The sequence below is a fragment of the Bos indicus genome, chromosome 11 (assembly GCF_029378745.1).
Source record: "Bos indicus isolate NIAB-ARS_2022 breed Sahiwal x Tharparkar chromosome 11, NIAB-ARS_B.indTharparkar_mat_pri_1.0, whole genome shotgun sequence".
In the NCBI taxonomy this organism is placed as follows: Eukaryota; Metazoa; Chordata; class Mammalia; order Artiodactyla; family Bovidae; genus Bos; species Bos indicus.
The window spans coordinates 27,093,104-27,120,016 of NC_091770.1; the positions used below are offsets into that span (position 1 = coordinate 27,093,104).

The 26,913-nt window shown below is 47.9% G+C and overlaps 1 protein-coding gene across 2 annotated transcripts in view; it reads left to right on the plus strand.

Moving 5' to 3' along the window:
- The window catches only part of SIX3 (SIX homeobox 3), a 41,352-nt gene extending 24,164 nt beyond the window's left edge, over positions 1 to 17,188 (plus strand). For both annotated transcript variants that reach the window (XM_070798589.1, XM_070798590.1), the window contains exon 4: positions 16,873 to 17,188. In XM_070798589.1, the coding sequence (XP_070654690.1) occupies positions 16,873 to 16,971 (99 nt within the window). In that variant the 3' untranslated portion in view covers positions 16,972 to 17,188. The remainder of the gene's footprint in view (positions 1 to 16,872) is intronic.
- Positions 17,189 to 26,913: the final 9,725 nt, after the last annotated feature.

The following is a 26,913-nucleotide window of genomic DNA, read 5'->3' on the forward strand; positions in this document are numbered from 1 at the left end:
TACAATGTGTTAGTTTCAGGTGTACAACAAAGTGATTCAGTATGTGTGTGTGTATATATACATATATATATATATATATATATACTGCTGCTGCTAAGTCCCTTCAGTCGTGTCCGACTCTGTGCGACCCCATAGACGGCAGCCCACCAGGCTACCCTGTCCCTGGGATTCTCCAGGCAAGAACACTGGAGTGGGTTGCCATTTCCTTCTCCAATGCGCGAAAGTGAAAAGTGAAAGTGAAGTCACTCAGTTGTGTCTGACTTTAGTGACCCCATGGACTGCAGCCTACCAGGCTCCTCCTTCCATAGGATTTTCCAGGCAAAAGTACTGGAGTGGGGTGCCATTGCCTTCTCCTCAAGTGAGCTCTAGAACACTCTTTTTCCCAAATGGAGGTGGAGTTAGAAAGATGGAAGTGGAAAAGGAAATACTCAAAGCCTGAAAAGCTTTTTAATTGTGGTAAAATACACAATAAGAGTCCTCACTTTGTTTTTAAGCATACAATTCAATGGCATTTAGTACCCTCACAGTATTGTGCAGCCATCACCACCATCTAGTTTTAGAACATTTTCATCATCCTACAAAATGAACCCCATAGCCATTAAGTAGTCACTCCCTGGGGTCCCCTCTTTCTCTGCCCCCAACCTCTGGCTACCACCAGTCTACTCTCTGTTTTTCTGGATGCACCTATTCTGGACATTTTGTATAAATATAATCGTACTTTTTGTGTCTTACCGTTTTACTTAAATCATACCTTTTTGTATTATACTATTTTACTTAAAATGTTTGCAATCTTCATTCATTTCTAACCTGTACCCTTTGCTGTGCTTAGTCTCTCAGTCATGTCTGACTCTTTGTGACCCCATGGACTGTAGCCTGCCAGGCTCCTCTATCCATGGGGATTCTCCAGACAAGAATACTGGAGTGGGTTGCCATGGCCTCCTCCAAGGGACCTTCCCAATCCAGAGGTCGAACCCAGGTCTCCCGCATTGCAGGCAGATTCTTTACCAGCTGAGCTACCAGGGGAGCCCAGCCTGTACCCTACTTCATTCCTTTTTATGGCTGCAAGATTCTCTATTATATGGATATGCCACATTTTGCTTATCTATTTATCAGTTGATGAAAGGGGATTTTAGCCCCTTGCCAAGGGAGGATTGCGGTAAAGGGGGAGGACCCGCCAGCGACTATGTTTTAGCCACAGAAGGAAGAGTCATCCAAGCTGAGTGCACTGGGCTGTAGTAGTTTTCCAGGGCCTCCTCCTCCAACACATACCCTGCACAGCCTGTTACTATTCAGTATATCTGTTGAGAACAATTCTATCCTCACCCTGGATGAAGAGAGGAAATGGGGCTCTCTGGTGCCCAGGACTGGAGGTGAGGGTGTCTGCGGGTATTTGGGGCCAGAGGGGTGGTGGTGACAGCAGACTCCCACCTGGGTATGAAGAAGGCTTGTGGGGGGCAGCCTGGAAGGAGAGAGCGGGCAGCTGGGTGGTGTCCTTCATCCCTGTGGATTTCCCTGCCCCTGCTCCCCGTGCCTGCTCCCTCTTCTTTTTACTGTACAGTCAAGGGGAAGATGCAATCTTCACCTTCACTGGAAAGAAGGGACTTGATTCAAGAAGCTTCACAGTTGAAAAAGCAAAAAGGTCCCTTTCAAGGAAGTATGCAGTTCTGCAGAGATTAGATCTCTGAATCAACAGCTAGGCTGACCCCTTGCCCAGGGCCAGCTCTCATTTAAAAAAACAAAAAACTATTTTTGACTGCGCTAGGGTCTTTGTTGCAGTGTGTGGACTTTCTCTAGTTGCAGCTAGCAGGGACTACTCTCTAGCTGTGATGCCTGGGCTTCTCGCGGGCAGTAGCTTCTTTTGTTGCGCAGCATGGGCTCTAGAGCGTGGGACAGGCTTCAGTAGTTGTAGCGCATGGGTTGGGTTGCTCTGTAGCATACGGAATCTTCCTGGACTAGGAGGAGACAGAACCTGTGTCCCCTGCACCGGCAGGCAGATTCTTAATCAGTGGACCACCAGGGAAGTTCATAGCTCTCATTTTTCATGGCCATTCTCTCCTCGAGTTGGACTTTCCCCTTGATGCCAGCCTTCACCCTTTCCCAGACCCGAGGACACCCTGGACTCCACCTCCCAGGTCAAGTTGGGGACAGCCAGGGACTCATTAATCTCACCCCTGGGTGCCTCTGGGAAAAGTCCATCTCTACCATCAAGCCACGGATCAGTGCCTCAAGCTTTAAACTTTTACACGAGGGACAGCACCCCCAGAGGAAGGAGGAAAAGGAACATTGATTGAAGGCTTCCTGGGCATCAGGTAGTGTCCTGGGTTTTCTTACCATCTTATTTCTTTTAACCCTCCCAGCATAGTGGGTGGCTAGTATCTTTATCCTCATTTTACAGTTGAGGAAGTTGAAGGCTGAGGGAATTGTAGGATGCTTGCTAGTTTTCTCCATTGCCCGAAGTCACTTTGCAGGCAGGTAAGGAGTTTCATCATCAGCTTTCATCTCTTCCTTCTTCTGGGTCTAATGGGGAGGTAGCATCGCTTGTGAGGATATGGCAAGAATCCTGCATTCTGGAGAGGGTTGTCTTCAGGAAGGCCTGGCTTGAAGATAACCCCTTGGAGCTCCTTTCCCTGACAGTCCATAGGCAACAGTGTCAGCATGATGACACTTCCCCTCCCTGCCCCCCAGCTGCAACTGTGTTGTTTGTGATGTTTATGTAAATTATTATAACACCAAACGCTTGGAGTGATAGGAGCCTGGAAGTACACTCTTCTGGACCATCTGGGTACCTGAGTCATGGGAGAACCGCTTAGAGACAGGTGGGGAATGGTCACCTGAGCTGAGAAGACTGACTCAGGGAGACCTGAGTCATCCTGGCCTGCCCAGAAGCAGAGGCAACAGGAACTCTGCAGGCCATCCAGAGGGGAGCTGGGGTTTTCAGAGCAGGAGGAGGGACTCACTGAGGCTGTGGGGGAAGTTTATGGTGCAGTGCATATCAGACAGACACAGTGCCTTTACTGAGATACCCTGGTCACCAGAGAGCCCAAGACACACTCTACCTGGACTGACAGTGCCTTGGGTGTATGGCTCAGTGTCTGACTAGAGTGGGACAGGGCTGTATTGAACACACCTTTGTATTGCCCACAGCATCTAACCCAAAGTCTGGTACATATTTGTTGAACTGATGAGTGAGTGAGTGATAAATACTAGCTCATGGTCATAGACAACGAAACCAGGTATTCCAGGCTGCCATGGAATATGCTTCTAGAATCAACAGGTGATCCAGGAAGGACATGCTGAGTCGGTGAGTGCATACATGCATGCTAGGTCCCTTCAGTCATGTCTGACTCTTTGTGACCCTATGGACTGTAGCCCGCCAGTATCCCCCATCCATGGGATTCCATAGGTAAGAACACTCGTAGGTTGCCATGCCCCCGGGATTGAACCTCCGAATCTGCCTCCTGAATTGGCAGGTGGGTTCTATACCATTAGTGCCACCTGGGAAGCCCTATGCTGAGTCAGAGAGATCCCTAAAAAGGGAGTGGAGGTGAGGACAGCCTGAGCAGGTGGGATAACCTGGACCAACAGGAGGATTCTCTATGGTCAGAGGTAAGGGAAGCAACCAGGGAGCTTGAAGGAGGAGGTGCTAACAGAACAGAGCAAGAGAAAGGGGGGGGTACCCCGAAAGTGTTGGAAACAAAGCTATGTTGGGGGTGGGGTAAGGGGAGGGGGAGGAGGGGCCTTGGAGATGACCTCACACTCAAGTACCTGGAACTGAGACTTAGAATATCCTTGTCTGAGCGTATCTGGTTAGTTTGGACAGTGGTACTCAGCTCTTATCTGCTTCTAAATCTACCCATCTTATTTTGACCAATTTTAGAATCTTCTTGTCTTTTCCTGTCTAGTTTCTTCATTGAATTTCAAAGTCATCCATTTAAACTCAAATCTTCATGCCTATTTGCCTTATTGTAAAAATAGGAAAAACATATGTGCTCAAATTGACATCCCCATTTTTTCCACATGGATGTGTGGGGTGGGGAGGCTTTGCATGGTAAATGCTGGTTAGTGAGTGGGCCCAGAATACCTGGTGAAGTCATGGATTTCATGAAGGGAAACAAGAAAATGAACTCTCTGTGTTTGGTGTGTATTAGGGTAAAAACCCGGAAAAGGCAATGGCAACTCACTCTAGTACTCTTGCCTGGAAAATCCCATGGACGGAGGAGCCTAGTAGGCTGCAGTCCATGGGGTCGCTAGGAGTCAGACACGACTGAGCAACTTCACTTTCACTTTTCACTTTCCTGCATCGGAGAAGGAAATGGCAACCCACTCCAGTGTTCTTGCCTGGAGAATCCCAGGGACAGGGAACCCTGGTGGGCTGCCATCTCTGGGGTAGCACAGAGTCGGACACAACTGAAGCGACTTAGCAGCAGCAGGGTAAAAACCACCATGTGCCTACATACTTAGCAAGCCCATTCCCAGCAAATGAACCTAGAATTGGAACCAGTAGTTTCTGTGGGTCAATATCTCTCCGTGAAAGGTTCCCACACATGTGCCACAAGCCCAAATCACCACTCTAATATGCATTTAATTTGATTTGAGGGAAAGGATAAATATATCCCTGGTTCCCTTGGGTTTGGAGCCCCTATGCAAACACCCTTTTCAGAAAGATGCTGAAGTGTAGAAGTCAGAAGTGTTCGAGTAGGAGGCCTGGGTTTGAATGTCAGTGCTTTCGTGTAGTAACTCTGTAAACTTGAGCATTGGGTCTGCTTTCCTCATCTGTATAATGGGTACAAGAACACATGTGTTACCAGAGTAGACAGAACATCAAGGATATAATGGACATTTCCAGCACGTGTTATACAGTGGGTGCTCAGTACCTGTCTATGGAGAGGACCCAGGTGGGGTGGTGGCAACTGGGACTGGGTTCAAGCCAGTGAGTGGGAAGCTGGGAGGGTCTGTGTCCAGCCCCCTGGCTTCTCCTGGTTCTGGGCCACTCTGCCCTCTTCTTCACTCCAGTTAGAGCCCCTGGCCACCCCACCCCAAACCCCCTTAGCACTTCTTCTCTGTTCCTGTGAAATGGAGGAAAAAATGATGGCTTTGCATACTTGTTCATGGTGGAAATGGTCCAGGTCTCTAGAATCCTCTCCATTCCTGCTTTTGAGACCAAAGTCTCTTTGGTCCTTTGGCTCCATGTTTTCTAATGCCAGGGTGTGTGTGTGTGTTAGTTGCTCAGTCCTGTCTGACTCTTTGCCACCCTGTGGACTATAGCCTGCCAGGCTCCTCTGTCCATGGAATTCTTTAGGCAAGAATACTGGAGTGGGTAGCCATTCCCTTCTCCAGGGGATCTTCTTGACCCAGGAACTGAACCTGGATCTTCTACATTGCAGGTAGATTCTTTTACCATCTAAGCCACCAGGGAAGCCAGTGCAAGGGTGTGGGGGCAGGATATGGTGCCCCCCCTCCACCCCACTCCACCACCTTTGCTCCTTAGCAGGCAGCACAATTGTGGCTTCCCCATCATCCATCTCTTTTCCACTTGCTGGATGGACACTGGCTGTTTCTCCCTCACTTCCTTCTCTAGGTGCCTCCCTCTATCGTATCCTCTGCATGCGCTACCATTCAGCTACCACTTCGCATGTTACAGAGGAGAGTGTGGAGGCAGAGAGATGGGAAGAAGTTTGCTCAAGACTGAACACCAGAGCAACATCAGGGTCAAGGCAGGCATTCTCCTGTCAGAGGAAAGGGTGTCTGGTAAACCCAGGAGAACATCGAAGGGGACGGGACCCAGCTTCTGGTTCCCTGATGAAACTTCCCAGCTGGGACCTCATGTTTCCCACACTTGAAGGGCATTTCCCAAGCTTATCTGAGGGTGCTTGAGGCTCTTGTCAGACAGTCAGCATCTTGAGTCTTATTGAGACTTAGTCTTATTGAGATCAGTCCTTATTGAGTCAGAATCCAGGAGATGCTTGTGAACAAGGAGATGCAAAAACACAGCTGCAGGACCTTGCCACTCACAGTTTGCATGCATGCATGCGTGTGTGTGTGTGTGCACGCGTATGTGTTGGGGGAGATTCCAGCAGCATTTGGGATCACCTGGGGACTTCTTAGGACTGAAGAGCCTTAGGTCCCTCCAACACTGATTTAATAAGAACCCTGGGAGATTTCCACAAAAAGTGCCTCGCTGGGTTTCTAGTTCCTCGAGGAGGTGACATTGTGTAGGGAAAATCAGGCCTGTAAGCTTAGTCATGTGATTTCACTGATCTGAGTTCCTGGCTTTCTTCTTTATAAATTGGCACTAATAACACCTGCCGGGGTTGTAATGATCAGAGGAGATTTGTCAAAATTTAGAAAGGGTGACTACTACTGTTGTCTGGCTCCTGCCCTTGCTATCGTTCCTTTCACTCTGGCCACCTGGGACTTTCCATCCTGTTTGTCTTCTCACAGATGCTGGCCTTCCTCCTCCACAGTGACCAGGCTGAGTGCCTGCAGGCAGGGCTCCTCAGCTTCTGCAGATAAGCTCCTGGAGAGGGTGGTCAGCATCAGGCAGGTCTTCACTTTGGCCACACCCATACTCCGCCCCATGAGTGGACAGGCCTCTGGCCATGGAAGCCAGATGCCCCATCATTCAGTGGACAGACTCTGCAACTGGAAAACTGGGAGAACAATGACAGAGAGAGCCACAGTGCCAGAGGGACAGACCCATGGCCAGGGCCTCAGCCCAGAGCTACAGAGCTGGTCTCAGCAACAGTCCTTGTAGATGTTGATCTGTGTGACGGGCTCACCTTTTGAGGATGCTTGTGGTTGGAGGATGGCTGGACTGGGGCCAGCAGCTGAAACAACACAGGAGTGGGAAGATACCTGTAGCAGAAGATGTGGGTGGAGGGAGGTACCATAGTGTCACCAGGGGAGATGTTCCTCAATCAGCTAGATGGCTTCGGGATGGAGAACAAGATAGGACTGCTGCCAGCCTCTCCGGAGTGCATGGTATGTCTTGGGTCCAGACAATTCCTCCTCTATTAAGTTTTTTCCAACACAGCTTCCCTGGTGGGTCCTGGAGCCCCTCAATCTGCCTCCAGTATTCGTGATAGATGTCTGTCTTAGACTTTATTGTCCCTTCCCTTTCAGTGTTATGCTCCATCTGGTTTGTCCCCATAAATGTCCTCTTGTGTGTCAGATCACATCCCCCTTGAATTTTTATCTCAGAAAATAGAATAGTTATAGTTACATGACTTCACTGAGTTTGATTTCCTCGAAGGCAGAGGAAAAGCATAATCATTAGACCCTGTTTCCCAACTCATCGTAGGTCTCTTATTCTGTCTCCCCAATTGCAGATGTTATTCAATCAACAATAATAATTTCTGCGAGTCTTCCATCAGGGGCATCAAGTTACACTGCTTTAAGTCCTATTAAACCATCAGCCCAGAATTTCTTCTTGGGGGTGCCCCCCAGCTTGCTGGGACACAGCCTTGCATTCTCCCATGTGGGTGGCACTTTAATCGGGTCACTCCTGAAAAACGCAGATATTTTCTCCCCAGATCAGATTCAAGTAGGCTCCTTGGAGAACATTCTTCTGAACAATCTCACAAAGATCCCAAAGGAGGTTTTTATTTATTTATTTATTTAAATCAAGACTCTGAAACCCTAAAACTTAAAATATTGAGGACCTCTAATATTGAGGGATCTCCACAATTAGACCCTCCCATCTCCACGTGGGGACAGAGATGACGGAGATCCGAACCTCAGCAACCAGCACTGTTCTGAGTCTTGGGTGACATCCCAGGTGCTCTTGTAGGTTTCTTTTACACCCTCAATCCAGGGGGGCCTTAGTCATGAATGGAATCTGAAAATGAGCGTCTTAGGACAGGGATGCCACTCATCAGGCTGTCTTGGAGGCAGTGTTGGATTCTCCTTTCAGGGCCTGGCGAGCTGGTCCTAGGAGATTTGCTGATCCTGGCAAAACCCTTCTTCCCAGCCCTTCTTCCTCTTTCTTTTCCCAAGTCCCCACCCTCTTCCTCTCCCTCTTCCCTTTTCTGGCCCTCCCCTCACCTGTCTTTCTCGAGAGCCCTGTCCAGAGCCCCCTCTTTCTGGGTGCCCCGTGCCGGGCCCTTGCAGGCGGGAGACGCATCACGCCTCGCCCTCGGCGCCCCTGAGCGGCCCTGCCTCCCCGCGCGGCTCCGCGGCAGATGCAGGCACCTCCGCTTTGTTTCCCGTCCTGGAGACGAGCAGCTGCCGCACTAATTGCCACCAGCAGGGGGTCCCGGCCGGGCTCACACCCCTCCTGCCGCTTAGGAGGCGGCCCAGTGGGGGCGGTTTTCAGGAGCCCAGTGAGCTAAGCCAGCTTTGAGCATTATTCCAGGAATTTTAAACACTCGTTAAAGGCTTTGCCGTGTCTCACTTCAGTACACATCATGCTCCAGTTACTGCTCGGAACCGCAGGGGCATCTGCCTGGGCAGCACTTATCAATATTTTAGCACGAGAAAGGCAAATGATGTTGAAACATTGAACTATATTTCCATCTGCTCAAGCTGAAATGGGACAAGCACAGCTCAGGAAATGGAATACCTCCTCCCTAGCTGCCTCGGAAGCAGTGATACCCACCAGTCCAGCTTCTGCTCCTGCCTCAGTTTCTTCTTCACCTCCCTTCTCCCTTGGCCCTCAGTGTTCATAGCTTGTGGGCAAAGTTTGAGGAGCTAGATACCGGCTAGATGTTAGGTTTGTTGGTAGAGTAAAAAGAATCCGAGAGTGTGCCCCGCTCTTGTTACAATGTGCCTTATTGATGGATTCAGAGGGAAAAGCAGGGTCCAGTGTCCCCTGCTCCCCTGCGGTGTCAGGGGATGATATCTCCGTCCCTCGTGTTGGCTTGGCTCGGTGCCTGCCGAATGCCCTCCTGCAGTCAGACGCACATATGGGTGGTTAGACCTGAAAAAGGAATGCACAGCATAAACAGGTGGACACAAAGCCTTTTTAGTATACTCCCCTTTCCCCTGGAATAAAACAGAACTTACTGACAGGAAAGAATCTTGAGAGATACTGATGTTCTGTTGTCTCAAAGGATTTGAGAGGTTTCTAGGGTGTGGAGGCCAAGGATAGCTGTCGTGGTCCCTGAGATTGCACATCTCAGATGATTTAGTGGTCCCCTCAAGACAAGGCGCGTGGGGTAGACCCACTAGCAGGACCCCTGAGAGAGTCACAGGATTCAGGGAATACGGAACCCCCCACTCTTTTTGTCCCAAGCCCTAAAGCAGAATGAGGGACTGCTTCCTCCCAGCTTTCCTCAGACTATCTTTTTGCAGTTTCTTCTCTTTGAGGCCGTTCTGTTTAATTGGACTCATCTACAGGGTTTCCCTGTGTGCTCAGATGGTAAAGAGTCTGCCCACTATGTGGGAGTCCCAGGTTCGATCCCTGAGTTGGGAAGGTCCCCTGGAGAAGGGAATGTCTATCCACTCCGGTATTCTTGCCTGAAGAATTCCATGGACAGAGGAGCCTGGCAGGCTATAGTCCATGGGATCGCAGAGAGTCAGACACGACTGAGCGATGAAGACTTAACTTACACACACAGAGATGTAGGGATGGTGGGGTGGTGAAGGACATGTGGCAAGAGGTGGGGTCAGAGCCTGAAGCCCCCAGGACTCACTCTGCTGTGAAGGGCATTGTGGGGTGGTCTCCTACCTTAGGGCTTTCGGTATATACTTTTGTCCTGGGGTTTAATTCCCCCTGGCTCCCATGCTGATGGTCAGGCTGGTGGTAACTTGGGAAAAGAGGCTTCCACTGTGGCAGCAGCAGCTGAGAATGAAGGCCCATGGCTATCATGGGTGATTATGGGCTGTGGGAGCCAAAGACCCACTGATTTCATTCATCCCTCTGCTGGCAGACAAGACCACTCACATCCCCAGCCAGATGGAGGAAAAGTGGTTTTCAAAGTCTTCAGAAATGGGTCCTCTTCCTTGGTCAGGGCAGGGGACAGAGGAGGAAAAATAGCTAGGGGCATTTGAACCAAATGTGCAAGTGCTAAATGACATCATAAACAGTCATCTCTGAGGTCCGATATCCTGGAGAAGATTGCTGACATCCTGGAGAAGAAAATTCTTTGCAAGCATTTGTGTCTGGGTGACGCTGGTGGGGCAGTGACAAATGCCAGTCCTGCAGGAATTTGGAGAGGCTGCCCAAGCGATGTAAACATGGGGACCTATTTGTACATTTTAAAATGTACTGTGTTTACTTCTATCAGGAAAGAGTGCTCTTTATCCTCACCATCTCTTAAGACTCATGATTAATGTTAAAATGTTGAAAAGACCTAGCCTCTTACCCTCCCTTGATCATAGGAGACGGGGCTGGTAAGGGGGCAAGAAAAGAGGGCCTTTTGGAAGATGTGTGAAGCAAGCCCATAACAGGGTCATGGTGGGCCTTGGTCTATGAGGGGTCCACCCAGCATGCCCCACTAAGGCACCAGGCAGAACTCTAAGAAGGACTGGTAAAAGAAGGCAGAGGGAATCAGTCAGTGCATTGGCTGTAGACAACCTATGTGAACCTGAGTTGGAATATAGCATGAGTTAAGATCGGAGTTATTCAGAGATCAGAAGGTTACTCAGGGTTGCAGGCATCTTGAGAATCAAGTTATATGGCTGCCGCCTTGGCAGGTGGCATCCATCACTAACATCCTCAGACCATTTCTTCTATAGGCACCAGGGTCACACAGTCTAGCATCTGTGACAATGTTTAAGCTCTTAGTAGATCTAATCAGCTCTGAGAAAAGGGCCCAAGGTTTAGGAATAGGAGCACTTCGATCCACTCCAACTCCCTATCATTCCCCACTGCGGGAATATACAGTCAGGACACAATCCTTATTGCACTGGGGCTCTCAAAATGAACTCCCTTTGACCTTCACCTCTGACCTAGGGGTCAGTCCGTTCCTCTTTCCAAAGATTGGAAGCTGCTGGAAGCAAACACTGCCACAGAAGTATGAATGAGTCACACCTGTCCACCCCCAGATGTCTGCCTGTCACTGGGAGAAAACAGCTCCTGCTGGGTTTTCTGAACACTCATCAGCTGGCAAAATGATCCAACCCCAGATGCCCAGGCCAGTGCAGGCTTGGAGGAATTGGTGCCCAAAGGTTCTGGGTGAGGCTCTGGAGAGTCACTAATCCCCCACTGAGGCTGTCCCTGGAGCCTGGCTGATGTGTGGTTGTATGCTGGGCCCTGGAGTGGTGGCTCATGGGGTGACTGGGATCCAGAGAATTGGAGAAGTCGTCAGTTTGCTGGCTGTGTGCTCTGCCTCTCCCATATTCCTGTCCTCAGGAGCTAGCACAGAGCAGTAAATGGCTCCATGGGATGCCTGCGAACCTGGGCACACACAGGTCCTCCTGGTGCCCCCTGCAGGGCAAAAATTCCACAGCGATGGTGGTTCTGGTTCCAGGGTCTCCCCACATGCTGAGCTCAGTCACTCAGTCGTGTCCGTCTGTGACCCCATGCGCTGTAGCCTGCCAGACTCCTCTGTCCATGGAATGTTTCCAGGCAAGAATACTGGAATGGGGTACCATTTCCTACTCCAGGGGATCTTCCCAACCCAAGGATTGAACTCACATGTCTCATGTCTCCTGCATTGGCAGGCGGATTCTTTACCACTAGCGCCACGTGGAAAGCCCTTTGCTATGGGAACCTATATTTTTAATAGAGATGAGCCTCAGAGGCAAGGAATCTTGACAGGTAAGTGTTAGCATTCTATCCATCTTGGAGGTGATTTTGATGCGGGTTTCCAGTAGGGACCCTTATGTCCCTAATACATACACTTTTCTGCCTGGGAAGTGCTGACTGGAAGTTCAAGGTTTGTTCTGAAGGCCAGATGGACTCTCAGGTAGGACAGGCAGAGGGATGAGGTGGAAAAGTGCTAGAAAATTCCCTCTGCCTCCAAAGACCTAACCTGCCATACCCTCCTTAAATCCCACCATGCAGCATCACCTGTCTTTGGGCAAGTGTCGTCCTCCAGAAACTCCTAACAAGACAGCTCTCTCTGTAGAGTCCATCTCTCTTTCCAAAGGTTGGAAGCCGCTGGAAGCAAAAACTCATTTCATTCCACTCAGGACCCACCTGCCTGTGAAATGGGCTGCACCCTCATACCTGCCCACTCCCAGGAGCCCAGTCCTCTGCCTTCCCCCACAGGCCAGCCCAGGGCCACCAACTCCTAGGTTCTGAAGTAGTCCTTTGGGAGAGTGAGGGTGACATTTCCTCTTTCTCTCTCTCTCTCTCTCTCTGCCATCCTGCTGCCAGTCTCCTCCCAGCCCAGCATTTAGGGCAAAGGCATGGGGAGCCAGACTGTCTGCCCCCGCCCAGCACTGTTGCCAGGAAGTGTCGGGAACAGCTCTGCCGCCCTGCCCCTCGCGCCAGTCACTAGGATGAAAGAAACCCCAGAATGGCAGTTTGGGATTATCTAGCGCCCTGGGCCAGAAAGGCTCCCTGTGAGGATTAGTGGCTTCCTCTTGAAAAAGCCGCAGCCACTCTCTCAGACAATACCTCCTCTCTTGCGGATCTCCTGCCCCCTCTTCTAACCAAGCAGCCCAGGGTCCTCTGCTGTGAATCTGTAGAGGACAGCTTATCTTAGGAGAGGTGATGGGGAACTCACCACCTCTGAAGGTAGCCCACTCCATCTCCAGTTCTGGACAGCTCTATTATTTTTGTGCTGACTGAAGCAGAAACTCTGCTGTTTTTCCCATGGGTCATGGTTCCAAGCCTGCAGCTCCATCCAGGGCAGTGAAGCACTAAATAATCCTTTGCTCAAGGCACAGAGAAAGAGTGCTTGCTCCAAGCTCCCCTCTCCATGGAATTCTGGAGTGCCCACTGGCCACAGGATATCACTCTTCCTAGTGAGGGGAGACTTTCAGGATTGTTGTCCTCAGTAAACTTCCCACCGCTCCCCCAGTGGCCCCTGCTGTCCCTTCAGACACCTATCAACTTTCTGTTCCATTCAGCCATCACTCCAGCCAGGTTCATATCATCCCAGGCACCTGTGCACATGCTGAGTGGGGCTTCTGTGAGTTTCCTCATACCCCCTGGTACTCTGAACCCCCTCACCCACAAGTGCTTGTCCTGGAACCCCTCACTAGGTTCTGCTAAGCCCCTCTACCTCTTTCCCCATCAACATAAAGCCTGGGTCCCAACCACCAGCCCAGCCACTGGGGGGGCAGTAGACTGGAGCCCATAGCAAAGGGCCGACACGCTATGTCTTTGGAAGCAGAACCCACAGCCTTTCTCACTGAGCCTGTCTGAACCCCAAACTTCAGAGTGTGTATTTTTTAATTGTGGTAAAATATATGTAACATAAGCTTCTCCATTGGAATCATTTTTCAGTCCACAGTTCAGTGACATTGAGTACATTCACAATGCTGTGCCCCCATCACCACCATCCATCTCCAGAGCTTTGTCATCACCCTCAACTGAACCTCTATATCCATGAAGCACTGACTCCCCATTCCTCTCTTTGTCCATTCCTTGGCAACCACGATTCCACTTTGTAGCTCTGTGAATTTGAATCCTATAGGCACCTCTGCGTAAGTGGAATCACATGGTATTTGGCCTTTTGTGATGGGCTTATTTCACATGTTTTCAAGGTCATCCATGTTGTAACATGTATCAGAATTTCATTCGTTGTTAAGGCTGAATTCCAGTATCCATTCTGTGCATTGTATTCATTGTATGCAGGTATCACATTCTATTGATACACTCATCCGCTGATGGACACTTGGGTTATTTGCACCTCTCTGTTATTGTGAGTAATACTGCTATGAACTTGTAGACAAGTATCTGTGTGAGTCCAGAGTGTGTATTTTACATGCTTCCCAAAGGGCTCCTCCCTCTGCCTCTGTAATGGGCCCTACGTTCCTGTCAAATGGGGACTTCTCCCGTGGCAGGGCAGGAACCTCTCAACAATGGTAACACCTTGAGCTGCTTTGCATCTTGTCAAGGGCTCCTCAGGTGGTGCAGTGGTAAAGAATCCACCTGCCAATGCAAGAGATGTGGGTTCAATCCCTGGGTCAGAAGGATCCCCTGGAGTAGGAAATGACAACCCACTTTGGTATTGTTGCCTGGAAAATTCCATGGAAAAGAGGAGCCTGGTGGGCTACAGTCCATGGGGTCGCAAAGAGTCAGACATGACTGAGAATACACAAACACACACATATAACACTTTTTAGGGAATTAAAAAAACCTACTGTGTATTTAAAGACTATCAAGTGTAAGCCCAGTATTGGAGTAGATATACAAGCTGCCTGTTTTCATGTGAGGCCCTTTTATGTATTGTTGGGATTTTTTTTTCTAGATTGGACTGGTAAATACTACATTTGAGGTTGGGCTGTCATCTTTATAACTGCCTTGGTATTTTATCATCATATTTATCATTTTGGATATATAAAATCAGATACATGTATTTATAGAACAGTAAGAAGACATATTTAATATGTCTTATTTTAACTAGATAAGAATAAATCAATAAAAATGATTAAGATAAAAAAACCCAAGCATGCAATGTATTTATCATTCCAGTACTGAGCTTATACTTGGCTTTCTTTAAAAACACAGCAGGCCTTTTTGACTCCCCAAAATGTGCTGATGCAATGCCAATGTCCCTCATCCTCATCTTCCTACTCCTGCCTTCAGAACCTTCATAAGGGCTTTGATTAATCAGTGTGTGATACCAGCTAGGGAGTCTGGCATTTTCCAAGGGACATCTTAACCCAAAGCAATGGATCTGCAGTGAAGGAATTTCAGACATTAACTCTGGGCAGAAGAGAGGTTTGCAGTGAAGAGTTCTTCTCAAATTGTGCCTCTTATTTTGACAGATCCAGAAACTCCAGACTAGGGGAGGAATAAGTTTACTTATTCCATCCCCTCTTTTACGCCCCCAGTCCTCTTGATCTCACCTTCCTCTGCCTGAACATCAGATATACCGTCACTACTGAAGCCAGCCCACAGCATCTCTGGACTCCCCTCTGAAGAGCTCTTCCTTCCCAAGTCAATGACTCTCTCCCTGTTGCTTCCATTATGGGTCCATTGTCTAGCCCTTGGAGCTCTTTGGTACCATCAGCCCCTTTTTTCCAAGCACGGCACCCCACTGCATATTACAGACCAGTACCCAGTCGCCCTGAGGGTGACCGTGAAAGTGTTAGTTGCTCAGTCGTGTCCGACTCTCTGCGACGCTGACTGTAGCCCGCCAGGCTCCTCTGTCCATGGAATTCTCCAGGTAAGAATACCGGAGTGGGTTGCCATGCCCTCCTCCAGGGGATCCTCTCAAACCAGAGTCTCCTGCGTTGCAGGCACAGAACATCCTGGTTTTTTATGTTAGTTCTAGAACTCCGTGCCCAGACCTGACTTAGGACTTCAGGCCAGCAACAGCCACAGGGACCTGGTTGGTCCCGCTCCACTCTTAGTCTTGAGAGTAAGAGCAGTGCTGATAGCAGGGCGTGGGGAAGGGAGGGAAAGGCGCCAGCGGCTGTTGGCTGCCAACGGTTGTCGACTTTGTACATGTATTATCCTATTTAGTCTTAGTCCCACTTCATCAATGGGGAAACTGAGACTGTGTGAAGTTAAAATTCTAAGACTCCTGACAAGAGTTTGGGGTAAGCACAAGCCACTGCGATCTCACTTTTTGAATAAAAGTAGCAGCAGCTCCTCTATTTCCCTAAAGCAGGAAGTGAAGGGGGAGAAAGAAGGTGGTCCTTATATCCTCAGGAAATCTGCGGGACTCTCTGAGATGGGAGTGTGGGAAGGGGGACCTGCACTGCTTCGGGGAGAAGCTGCTGGCTGTTGATAGGACCCTACCTGGTGTGGACTGGAGCAGCCCCCCAGGGCTGGTCTAGCCTGTCTCCCAGACCCCGTGGGAATCCAGCCTCTCAGCCTGGCCCTCAGGGATTGTGGAGTCAGCTGCCTAGGCTGTTGCCTGGCTTTCAGCTCCGTTTTCAGCATATCTGGCTCTTGTCTCTCTGAGCTGAAGCCAGAGGAGTTCAGGAAATGTCAGAGGTAATACACACACACACACACACACACACACACACCACTGGAAGATTCCTTACTGGGTGTGGAGTTGGGCGTGATGTCCACATTTGGTTGTGGCTTGGCTATTGTACCCATCAAGTTAACAGGAGAAAGAGCAGAAAGTGGGGGATATTGAGGCTCCTGTCTGCTTCTTATCTCTTCAGCTCCTCTGTACCCCACTCAGTAATGGGTCAGGGTCCTAGCAAGGATATATAATTTCCCAATCAAGTAAGAAGAGGGTCTGGGGACTTCCCTGGTGGTCTAGTGGCTAAGACTCTGAACTCTTAATGCAAGGGGCTGGGGTTCAAACCCTGGTTGGATGACTAGATCCCACATGCTGCAACCAAGACCAGACACAGTTCAGTTCAGTTCAGTCGCTCAGTTGTGTCCGACTCTTTGCGACCCCATGAATCGCAGCACGCCAGGCCTCCCTGTCCATCACCAACCCCCGGAGTTCACTCAGACTCATGTCCATCGAGTCAGTGATGCCATCCAGCCATCTCATCCTCTGTTGTCCCCTTCTCCTCCTGCCCCCAATCCCTCCCAGCATCAGAGTCTTTTCCAATGAGTCAGCAGACACAGTTAAATAAATATAAAATTTTTTAAAGAAGAGGGTCTGAATAAGCTGAACCGGAATCAGAGTTACCAGGCTATCTCCAGGGGGAGAGATGCCCCTTCTGACTTTTTATGGCTGCCTCTTTCTTGCCCCTTTGTGGGCGACTCACCCACAGTGTGGGTGACCCACTGGAGTGGATGTGAACCTATAGCTTGGACCCAATGGGCTGACTGCCTTGTTTCCCAAGTTGGGACTTTCTCTCTGTTGCTCATGATTCTGCTTTTTCTTGTTCTTACAGATGGAGCTACTGAAGCTAGGAGCCAATTTAGGAGGGGACAGCAGAGGGGCCATTCAGACCATGGTGGCTGGTGGTCCCTCCACCAGTAGCTGGAGTTAAAGGAATCTTCCATGGGATCCTGCATGGGTGCTCACTGGGTCCCGAAGTAGGGCTTGGGTACGGGTTCATGGTCCATCTGCTTGGAGATGCAATTTCTTCTTTGTAAATGAGAGCGGTGATACCCACCTTGTGGGTTTGTTACTAAGAGTAAATGGAGCAAAACACCAAGCAAGTTCTTAGCACTTAATAGGTGCTCAATAAATAATGGTTATTATGATTCTTGTAACTATTATTTTTGCTTTGTCTATTATTATCCTCTGGCACATTCTGCCTGTGGGAATTTCCGGGGAGGCCCTGGGTTCAGGAGCCCTTGTGTCACAATCTCCTAGCTCTAACTCCTTCTGATACCTGGCATCAGATACCTACATCCTCATGGATTATGGTTTTTTTTTGGTCTTTGGGCAGTGTAATTACTCACAATTTTTATTTTCACAAGTTTTCTGACATAGATTAATTTCATAATCATAAAAAAGGTTATCACAACTTATTGCTTAACAAAAACAATTATAAAACAGTAATATAGAACATTTGCTGTTTAAAAATATATATGTACATAAAGATACTAAGATAATAAAATGCAAAATAACTTCATTTGAGTAGTGAAATTGTAAACTTTTATTGTTTTCCAAATTTCTTATAATAAAAACATTACCTTTGTAGAATGGAATTATGTTAAAAGGGGGGAAGTTCTTGCCTGCTTTACCAGGAAAGGTGTTGTCCTTTGTGGCAAGCCTGCTTCTTCTTCTAAGTGCCCCAGTTTGGCTAGTGGTCCATCATCCCCCAATATGTGGAATCACCCCAGATCCTCCCTTTCCCTCTGCCCAGTGTGAGACCCACCTCCCAGTCCAGCTGCTCAACTCCAGGAAGGGTCAGTCAGTGGCTTACCTGCACCTGGAGTGTTTTACAAGAGTCCTGAACAGGTAAGCATTTAGCACAAAATTTTTGTTTATAGACTTCCCTGATGGCTCAGATGGTAAAGAATCTGCCTGCAATACAGGCGACCTGGGTTTGATCCCTGGGTTGGGAAGATCCCCTGAAGAAGGGAATGGCTTCCCATTCCAGTATTCTTGCCTGGAGAATTCCATGGACAGAGGAGCCTGGAAGGCTACAGTCCATGGGGTCGCAAAGAGTCGGACACGACTGAGCAAATAATACTTTCACTTGGGACTTCCTTGGTGGCTCAGATGGTAAAGAATCAGCCTGCAATGCAGGAGACCCAGTATTGAAATCTCTCTCTCCTATATGGAGGGCCTAAGGGTCACATTCTCTGCTTCTTTTAAGGGAGGTGTCAGTGATGGATGGATAGGCAAGAAAGAGGCCATGGAAAAGCACTGTGAATCTCTGGTCTAGCAACAGAGCCCTCATCCTCTCTAAACTTTAATTGAACCTTCCATCACCCCTCTGGAGCACTCAGGAAAATGGAGTAACCGTGTCTTCCTTCTGTAGGATGTGTCGATCCCAGGCCCAGAAAGGACAGGGGACTTGCCTAAAGACACGGAGCACATAAAAGGATTAAAACATTGGAATGCAGGACATTGAGGAAATTGACATTGCCAGGGCCTCCCAGTTCTCAGACAAAGCTTCAGTGTGTTTCTCTGGAGCCAGAAAGAGTGGGTGAGTTGACAAGGGGATGACACAGAGCTTTGGGGGCTGCTCTCAAAGCCACAGGTTTGGGAAACCTGTCTCAACACCTACACAGGAGAAGGGAAGAAACACAATCAAAGCAAGTCCCAGACAATCTTTGGCTAAGAAACATGTTGGAACAAATATCGTCTATTAATGCATATATATGGAATCTAGAAAAATGGTACAGATGATCCTATTTGCAGAGCAGGAATAGAGATGTGGACGTAGAGAAAAGGACTTGTAGACACAAGTGGGGAAGGAGAGGATGGGACGAATCGAGGAGTCGCACTGGCATATGTAAATTACCGAGTGTAAAACAGCTAGCTAGTGGGAAGCTGATGTACAGCACAGGGAACTCAGCTTGGCGCTCTGTGATGACCTAGAAGGGTGGGATGGGGAAGCAGTGGGAGGGGGCTTACAAGGGAGGGGCTATACTATACTGTGGCTGATTCATGCAGGAGTCAACATTGTAAAGCAATTATACCCCAATTAAAATAAAACAAAAGAAAAATATGATGGAAAGAACTATTCTAGGGAAGATTTCTGTATGACACTGTCTCTTCCTCTGATGAGGCACTGAGTTCTCTGTTCAGGCAGGAAGCCTGGCCCCTCAAACGAGGCATAATCAGGCCCTCTTCGGCAAAGCTGAAGATACCCAGTGAGCTGTTCATAAATGCACAGAATTGGGCATTGCAAGGAAGGAGATTTAGGAGGAGCGAGCAGGCTCGGGCAAGGGGACAGAAGATGGAGGAGGTGTGGCCAGGCAGAAATAATGAAGATTGACAGGGAGGGAGAGGGTGATGGTATGTGGCCACAGGAACAAGTGTAGGTGAAAACACCATGACGGCTGGTGTTTACCAAGCACCCAGTGGGTGCCAACAGCCATGCAAAGTCGATACTGTAGTCATTTTACAGATGAAGAGTCAGGTTCAGAGAAATCAAATAAATCACCCAAATTCACAGTGGCAGAATCAGTGTGGAGCTCAAGTCTAAGTGACCCCACACTCCAGGTTCTTCCCTTAATGCCACATGGAGAAAAACATTGGGTTTGGATGTGGGAACCACAGTGACAAGATCTGTGAGCCTAGATGGGGAATAAAGAAGGATTTTACTATATGGGCAAATGTCTCAACTGCCACCTCCATAGCACACACGCTTGGTCCCATCCCTTCAAATGGCTGGAAAGTGCAGGATTTGGGAGTAGAGAAATCAGCTTAATCTTCCCAATTATTGAGTGGACAGCCTCCCTGTCTCAGCACGTCATAAAATTATGACCTCCATCAAGTCTCCCAAATAGAGTGTATCACACACGTTAGACCTTAATAAACCATCTGGTGCCTGATAGAAGTCAATCATGTTTTTGATGATACATCAGCATTACTGTTGATATTGCCACTGCTTATTCCAAACTGAGCTGGTGAGGTTTTAAGAGGCCTAATCTAACAGCATAGATGGCCATCTTGTCTGAACCCTGCCTCTAGGTCACCACCCCCTCCACACCTCTCCTTGCCCATCCAAGTGGTGACATCACTTCTCTCAAATTTTCCCCTGGAAGGAAACTCTGAATTCTTCTTGAGAATGAATTGCACACCCTAAGAACAAGGTTTGAACTGCGGTGTTTTTTGTTTTTTTTTTTGCTATAGTTCCTGCTTCCTATCCCTCTTCCTTCCTCTGCAGCCTGAAGAACATTTTCAATGCATTAAAAAAAAAAATGCAGAGATTCTCAAAGGAAACCAATCATGTTGAAATACAGTGATCAAAATGTTTTTTAAAGTAGTGATATAGTAATATTTGTACTTCTGCATTAATGGATTACATTATAAGATCTTCCAGCAGGACTAACAACCACTGGAGTTTTGAAGCAGTGATATGTACAGAAGATACTTGTTAGACTGTGATGGGATTTGAAAGTATCTGTTATCATGGCTAGTACTGCTGTGGTTGTCTGCTTATGTTTGTAACTTAAGAAAAGATGGAAATTTCGATGAGAAATTAGTGAAGATAAAGATGTCATTTTTTCCCACCAAAGTCAAAGACTCCTTGGAAGCTTATCCATTAATCTCTTGTCAGGGAGGGAAGGAGGGTATCTGTGTTTTCCAAGTTTGAAAGCTTGTTTTACAGTGGTCTTTTCACCTGGGAGCCTATTAAAAATGTAAATCTCCCCTCAACTCTGCCCCTCCATGAAAATTTAGTGAGTCAAAAACTCTGGGGTGAGGGGATTTCCCAATGCAGGGAGTCTGGGTTTGATCCTTTGTCAGGGAACTAGATCTCACATGCTGCAGCCGAGACCTTGTGCAGTAAATAAGTAAAAATGTAATAAATAAATTTCTTAAAAAAAAAACCAAACCAGCATGGGACCCATCAGTATGAGTTTGAACAAGCATTTGGGTGGGTCCGATATGTGCTCAAGTTTGAGAACCCCTGTCATAAAGTGGGAGTGGGAGTGAAAGTATTAGTTGCTCAGTCGTGTCTTTGCAACTCCAGGGACTGTGGCCCACCAGGCTTCTCTGTCCTTGGAATTCTCCAGGCAATAATACTGGAGCGGGTAGCCATTCCCTTCTCCAGGGGATCTTCCTGACCCAAGGATCAAACCCAGGTCTCCTGTATTACAGGCAGATTCTTTATCATTTGAGCCACCGGGGAAGCCTCGTCATGGAGCAGCTCCGTGTGACCCCAGAGATGGCAGCCCACCAGGCTCCCCTGTCCCTGGGATTCTCCAGGCAAGAACACTGGAGTGGGTTGCCATTTCCTTCTCCAATGCATAAAAGTGAAAAGTGAAAGTGAAGTCTCTCAGTCATGTCCGACTCTTAGCGACCATATGGACTGCAGCCTACCAGGCTCTTCCATCCACATGGGATTTGCCAGGCAAGAGTACTGGAGTCGGGTGCCATTGCCTTCTCTGTCGTGTAGCAGGGAAGGACGCAATTTCTGAAGTGGGCTGCATGGCCAAGGTGGCCCCTTCCCCACGATCAATCCTCCTCTGTTTTCTCTCTCTGCTTCCTCCAGACCAACTCTTAACCTGAGGTGAGCTGGTGGTGTGGAGTTTAAAAATCCAAGCTTCTTGTTAATGCATAACGAAGGGCTACAATGCAGCTTCTGTAACAGTGCAGAATAAAATACAGCTACAGGAACAGCAGCTAAGATTTTGCTCCTTTATGTACATAAAAAATAATTGGTCTTCTAGTTATCTCCATAAAAGTGAGAAAACTTGGTTGGCTTATTAGCACCTTTATTAGCACTAGGGAATCATTAGATACCCTTAATAGCTTTCTAATGATCCTTAGAGGAGGGAACCATTTTCAAGGCATCTGCTGGCCATTACTGGGTCATTATGGAGCCTTTTAGACCTGGTCCACACAGAATGGGGCACTGGCAAATTGATGAGCGTGGGTACGGGTTTTGGATCCCGTGCTGGTGAAGGCATTCCGTGGCTCACCGGTCCATGTCTCTTCCTTCAGAACCACAGATGTGTCCTTCCTGAAAACTCAGGGAAGAGGACGCTGATCATGGTAGGCTCACAGGGAAGGCTGTCTATTTGAGTTGAGGGCAACCTCAGAGGAGCTAACCCTCCTCTGGCCCTAGCTTGTTTTTTAAAAAAAAAATTTTTTTTAATGTGGGCCAATTTTAAAGTCTTTATTGAACTTGTTACAATATTGCTTCTGTTGTTCCTGTTCTGGTTTTTTAGTGAAGCACGTGGGATCTTAGCTTCCCTACCAGGGATCGAACCCGTACCCTCTGCATTGGGACCTGACATCTTAACCTCTGGACAGCCAGGGAAGTCTCTGGTCCTATCTTTTTAAGGGAGGTGGGCATGTTCATCCTATCTCCATCTCCTTTGAGAAGGTCTGCTAGATCTATAACATATTAATTCTCCAGCCCCAAGAGCCCAGGTTTTGAAAGGCTGAAGGCATATTAATAAGCCCGACTGTGGTTTCCCACCTGTCTGGGATGTGGCTCCCCTCCAGGTCTTGGGTCTCTGGGGGACTGAATTTTAGGGCAAGTGTAGGCAGGAACAGAGGAGAAGGCAATGGCACCCCACTCCAGTACTCTTGCCTGGAAAATCCCACGGACAGAGAAGCCTGGCAGGCTGCAGCCCATGGGGTCGCTGAGGGTCGGACACGACTGAGCGACTTTACTTTCACTTTTCACTTTCATGCATTGGAGATGGAAATGGCAACCCACTCCAGTGTTCTTGCTTGGAGAATCCCAGGGACAGGGGAGCCTGGTGGGTTGCTGTCTCTGGGGTCGCACAGAGTCGGACACGACTGCAGCAGCAGCAGCAGGAAGGAACAGAACCAGCAAGCAAAGAGAAGCAAGCCTATGTTTTTCCAGCAGGTGGCACCATAACTTAACCTTCCGGTGCCTCCATGGACAGGGAAGTTGGCTCTGAGTTTCCAAACCAGGAATGTAAGTCGCCACCTGGGACTCCCCTTCTCAGTATTTGGGGCTTTGATAACCCTTAGGACAGCAAACTAATTCCAACCAGCCTTCTTCATATCACTCTCCTCGCCATACCCGCAATATTTCTGATTCTTTATCTCAGCTTCATAAACAAACTTGTCAGAAATATTTATTGTCTTAAACCTCCTGAAGTCCTGAGGAGGAATTGGGGCAAGTCCTAACTATGCTCTCCATCATCCTAAAATTCTGGAGTTTTCTCCTGAACACCCCCAGTCTCCCTGTAGAAAGATCTGCTCTCCAGATGTAGTTTCAATCTAATTTTCAACTTAATAATGAGACCGCTTGCTAGACTGACACTCTCACATCTCAGGGGCTGGGGAGGCAGTGAGGAGAACACGCCCTGGGTTGAACTCTGCCTTTGGGAAGATGAAACCCTGACCAATCAATCATCCCCAGCAGCATACATTTATGCCATGTTACATGAAGTACAACTCCATCTCCTTTTATAGAATCTCAGAATTAATTCACCTAACTCAGCTGTTCAACCAACGCATGGTTGTAGTGTGACAAGGCAAGGGAAGTCAAGTCCCTTTCCAGTTTGCAGATGATGTCATATCTCTTTAAAAACTTTTCAAACCATGGGAGATACATGCGTGAAGAGATTTGCCCAAGGATTCCTGGCTCCTCCGTGGCAGGATGTACGCAGGACACCCAACTTCCAGCTGAGCCCTCTCCCATGACCAGCTCCTCCCAATCCCCCTTGGCAATGTCTGTCCAGTTCTTACCTCTTACTGAATGCTGCCCACAATCGTTCCCTTCAGTGTGGTCTGTTCCACTGTTTGGTAGCTATGATTTTTGAGAAACACTTTCCTTATTGTCTGGTTATTCTCTGCTGTATAACAACTACCTCCAAATTTAGTGACTTAAAAAAGTAACCACGTTGAACCCTTCTACACTGTTGGTGAGAATGTAAATTGGTGCAGCCACTAGGGAGAACAGTGTGGAGATTCTTTAAAAATTAAAAATAGAGCTACCATATGCTCCAGCAATCCCACTCTTGGGCATATATCTAGTGCAAAACATAATTCGAAAAGATACATGTACCCCAATGTTCACTGCAGCACCATTTACAATAGTTAAGACATGGAAGCAACATAAATGTCCATCAACAGATAAATGGATAAAGAAAGATGTGACATACACACACACACACACACACACACACACACACACACATATATATATACACACACACACACGCACACATATATATACACACACACACAATGGAATATTATGCAGTCATAAAAAGGAATGAAATAATGCCATTTGCCGCAACGTAGATGAACCTAGAGATCATCATAGTAAGTAAAGTCAGAGCTGCTGCTGCTAAGTGACTTCAGTCGTGTCCGACTCTGTATGACCCCATAGACAGCAGCCCACCAGGCTCCCCTGTCCCTGGGATTCTCCAGGCAAGAACACTGGAGTGGGTTGCCATTCCCTTCTCCAATGCATGAAAGTGAAAAGTGAAAGTGAAATCGCTCAGTTGTGTCCGACCCTCAGCGACCCCATGGACTGCAGCCTTCCAGGCTCCTCCTTCCATGGGATTTTCCAGGCAAGAGTACTGGAGTGGGGTGCCATTGCTTTCTCTGAAAGTCAGAGAGAGAAAGATAAATATCGTATGATATTTCCTTAAATGTGGAGTCTTAAAAAAATGATACAAATGAACTTATTCACAAAACAGAAACAGACTCACAGGGACTTCCCTGGTGGCTCAGAGGCTAAGACTCCAAGCTCCCAAATGCAGGGGGGCCAGGTTTGATCTTTGGTTGGGGAATTAGATCCCACATGCTACAACTAAGAGTTGGCAGGCCAGAACTAAAGATTCTGCATGCTGCAATGAAGACCAAAGATCCTGCATGCTGCAACTGAGACCCAGCCCAGACAAGATTGAAAAAAAAGAAACAGACCCACAGCCTTAGGAAACGAATTTAGGATTACCAAAGGGGAAAGCTGGGGAAGGGATAAATTAGGAATTTAGAGGTAACATATATACTACTATATAGAAAATAATCAACAAGGATTCTACTGTATAGCACAGAGAACCCCACTCAATATTCTGTAATAACCTATATGGGAAAAGAATCTGAAAAAGAATAGATGTGTATACCTGAATCACTTTGCTGTATACCTGAAACTAACGCATTATAAATCAGCCATGCGTGCGTGTGCACTCAGTTGCTCAGCTGTGCCACCTCTTTGCGACCCCATGGACTGTAGCTCACCCATCAGGTTCCTCTGTCCATGGAATTCTCCAGGCAAGATACTGGAGTGGGTTGCCATTTTCTACTCCAGGGAATCTTTCTGACCCAGGGGTCAAACCTAAGTCTCCTGTGTCTCCTATATTGGCAAGTGGGTTCTTTACCACTGTGCCACCTGGGAAGCCTTGATCAACAGGATCATAATATAAAATAAAAATTTAAAAAACCTCAGCCATGTTCTTATATCTCATGACCTCATGTGTCAGGAAGTCAGAGATCACTTGCCTGATTCATCTGTTCCCTGTGGCATCGACAGAGGTCCTACAGGGGCACTTAATTGACCTGTGGGCTGGTCTGCAGGGTGCAGGGCAGCTTTTCTTGTATGTCTGGCTCCTTGGCCTGGGTTGGACCTGTCAGGGCCCCTTTTGGTGCTCCGGCACGTAGCCTCAGGGAAGTAGGGCGTTTTACACGAAAGCTTAGAGCTCTACAAGTGAGGGTTCCAGTGATGAAGGTGGAAGTTTTACGGCCTTTTACAACCATAAAAGTCACATAATGCCTCTTCCACTGCATCCTACTGGTTGAAGTAGTCGGAGGCCCCACCCAGTTTCTAGGGGAAAGGAGATAAATTCCGCCTCTTGCTGAAAGAGGTGTAAAAAGATTTGCCACCATGTTCTGATTCACTTAGTGAATCAAAATTAGCTTTTCTAAATCTGCCTTTAGCTCTACACTCCTTCTTCTCTATTCAAATTATTCTGTTTTCAATTCACAAAATAATCCATTAGGGGTGAGACAAGAAAATAACAGAACTTACCTTCATATTTTAATTTTACCTATAAAATTTTAAATGGAGCTTTACTAATATTTCACATATAGATTGAGGGGCTTCCCTGTGACCCAGTGGTAAAGAATCCACCTGTCAATGCAGGAGACACGAGTTCCATCCCTGATCCTGGAAGATCCCACATGCCGCAGAGTACCTAAGCCCATGCACCTCAACTATTGATCCTGTGCTCTAGAGCCTTCGAGCCACAGCTACTGAGCCCATGTGCCCCAACTACTGAAGCTCCCTGGAGCCCATGCTCCACAGCAAGAGGAGCCGTTGTAATGAGGAGCCAGTGTACCTCAACTAGAGAGTGTCCCCTGCTCACCACAACTAGAGAAAAGCCCACACAGCAATGAAGACCCAGCACAGCCAAAAAGAAATAAATCAGTAAAAAGTGAAAAGATATTATATAGGTTGAGGTTGGTACCCACCTTCAGATCTTGTTTCAGGTGGAGATATGCTACCTGCTGTCTACAAGATCCTCTGAAGGAAGAGGTGATGTTCCCCAAAACGATTGTCAGCAAGGCCCTTTATCGTTCGTCTTCCTTGTGTTAGAGAAACGCTTGAGTGCCAGGATGCTCATTGCAAGATTTAAGGAAGTTACTCATGCCCAGTGGTTGAAGAAGAGAATTTTGCAAATAATCTTTAGGTTGAAAAACTAAACAATAATGCAAGCAGAACAATGGGGGGAAAAGGAAGCAACAACGAGAGAACACTACACACCTATTAGAATGGCCAAAGTTCAGAACATAGACAACATTCCAGGTAGCTCAGTGGTAAAGAATCTGCCTGCCAGTGCAGGAGACACTGGTTTGATCCCTGGGTTGGGAA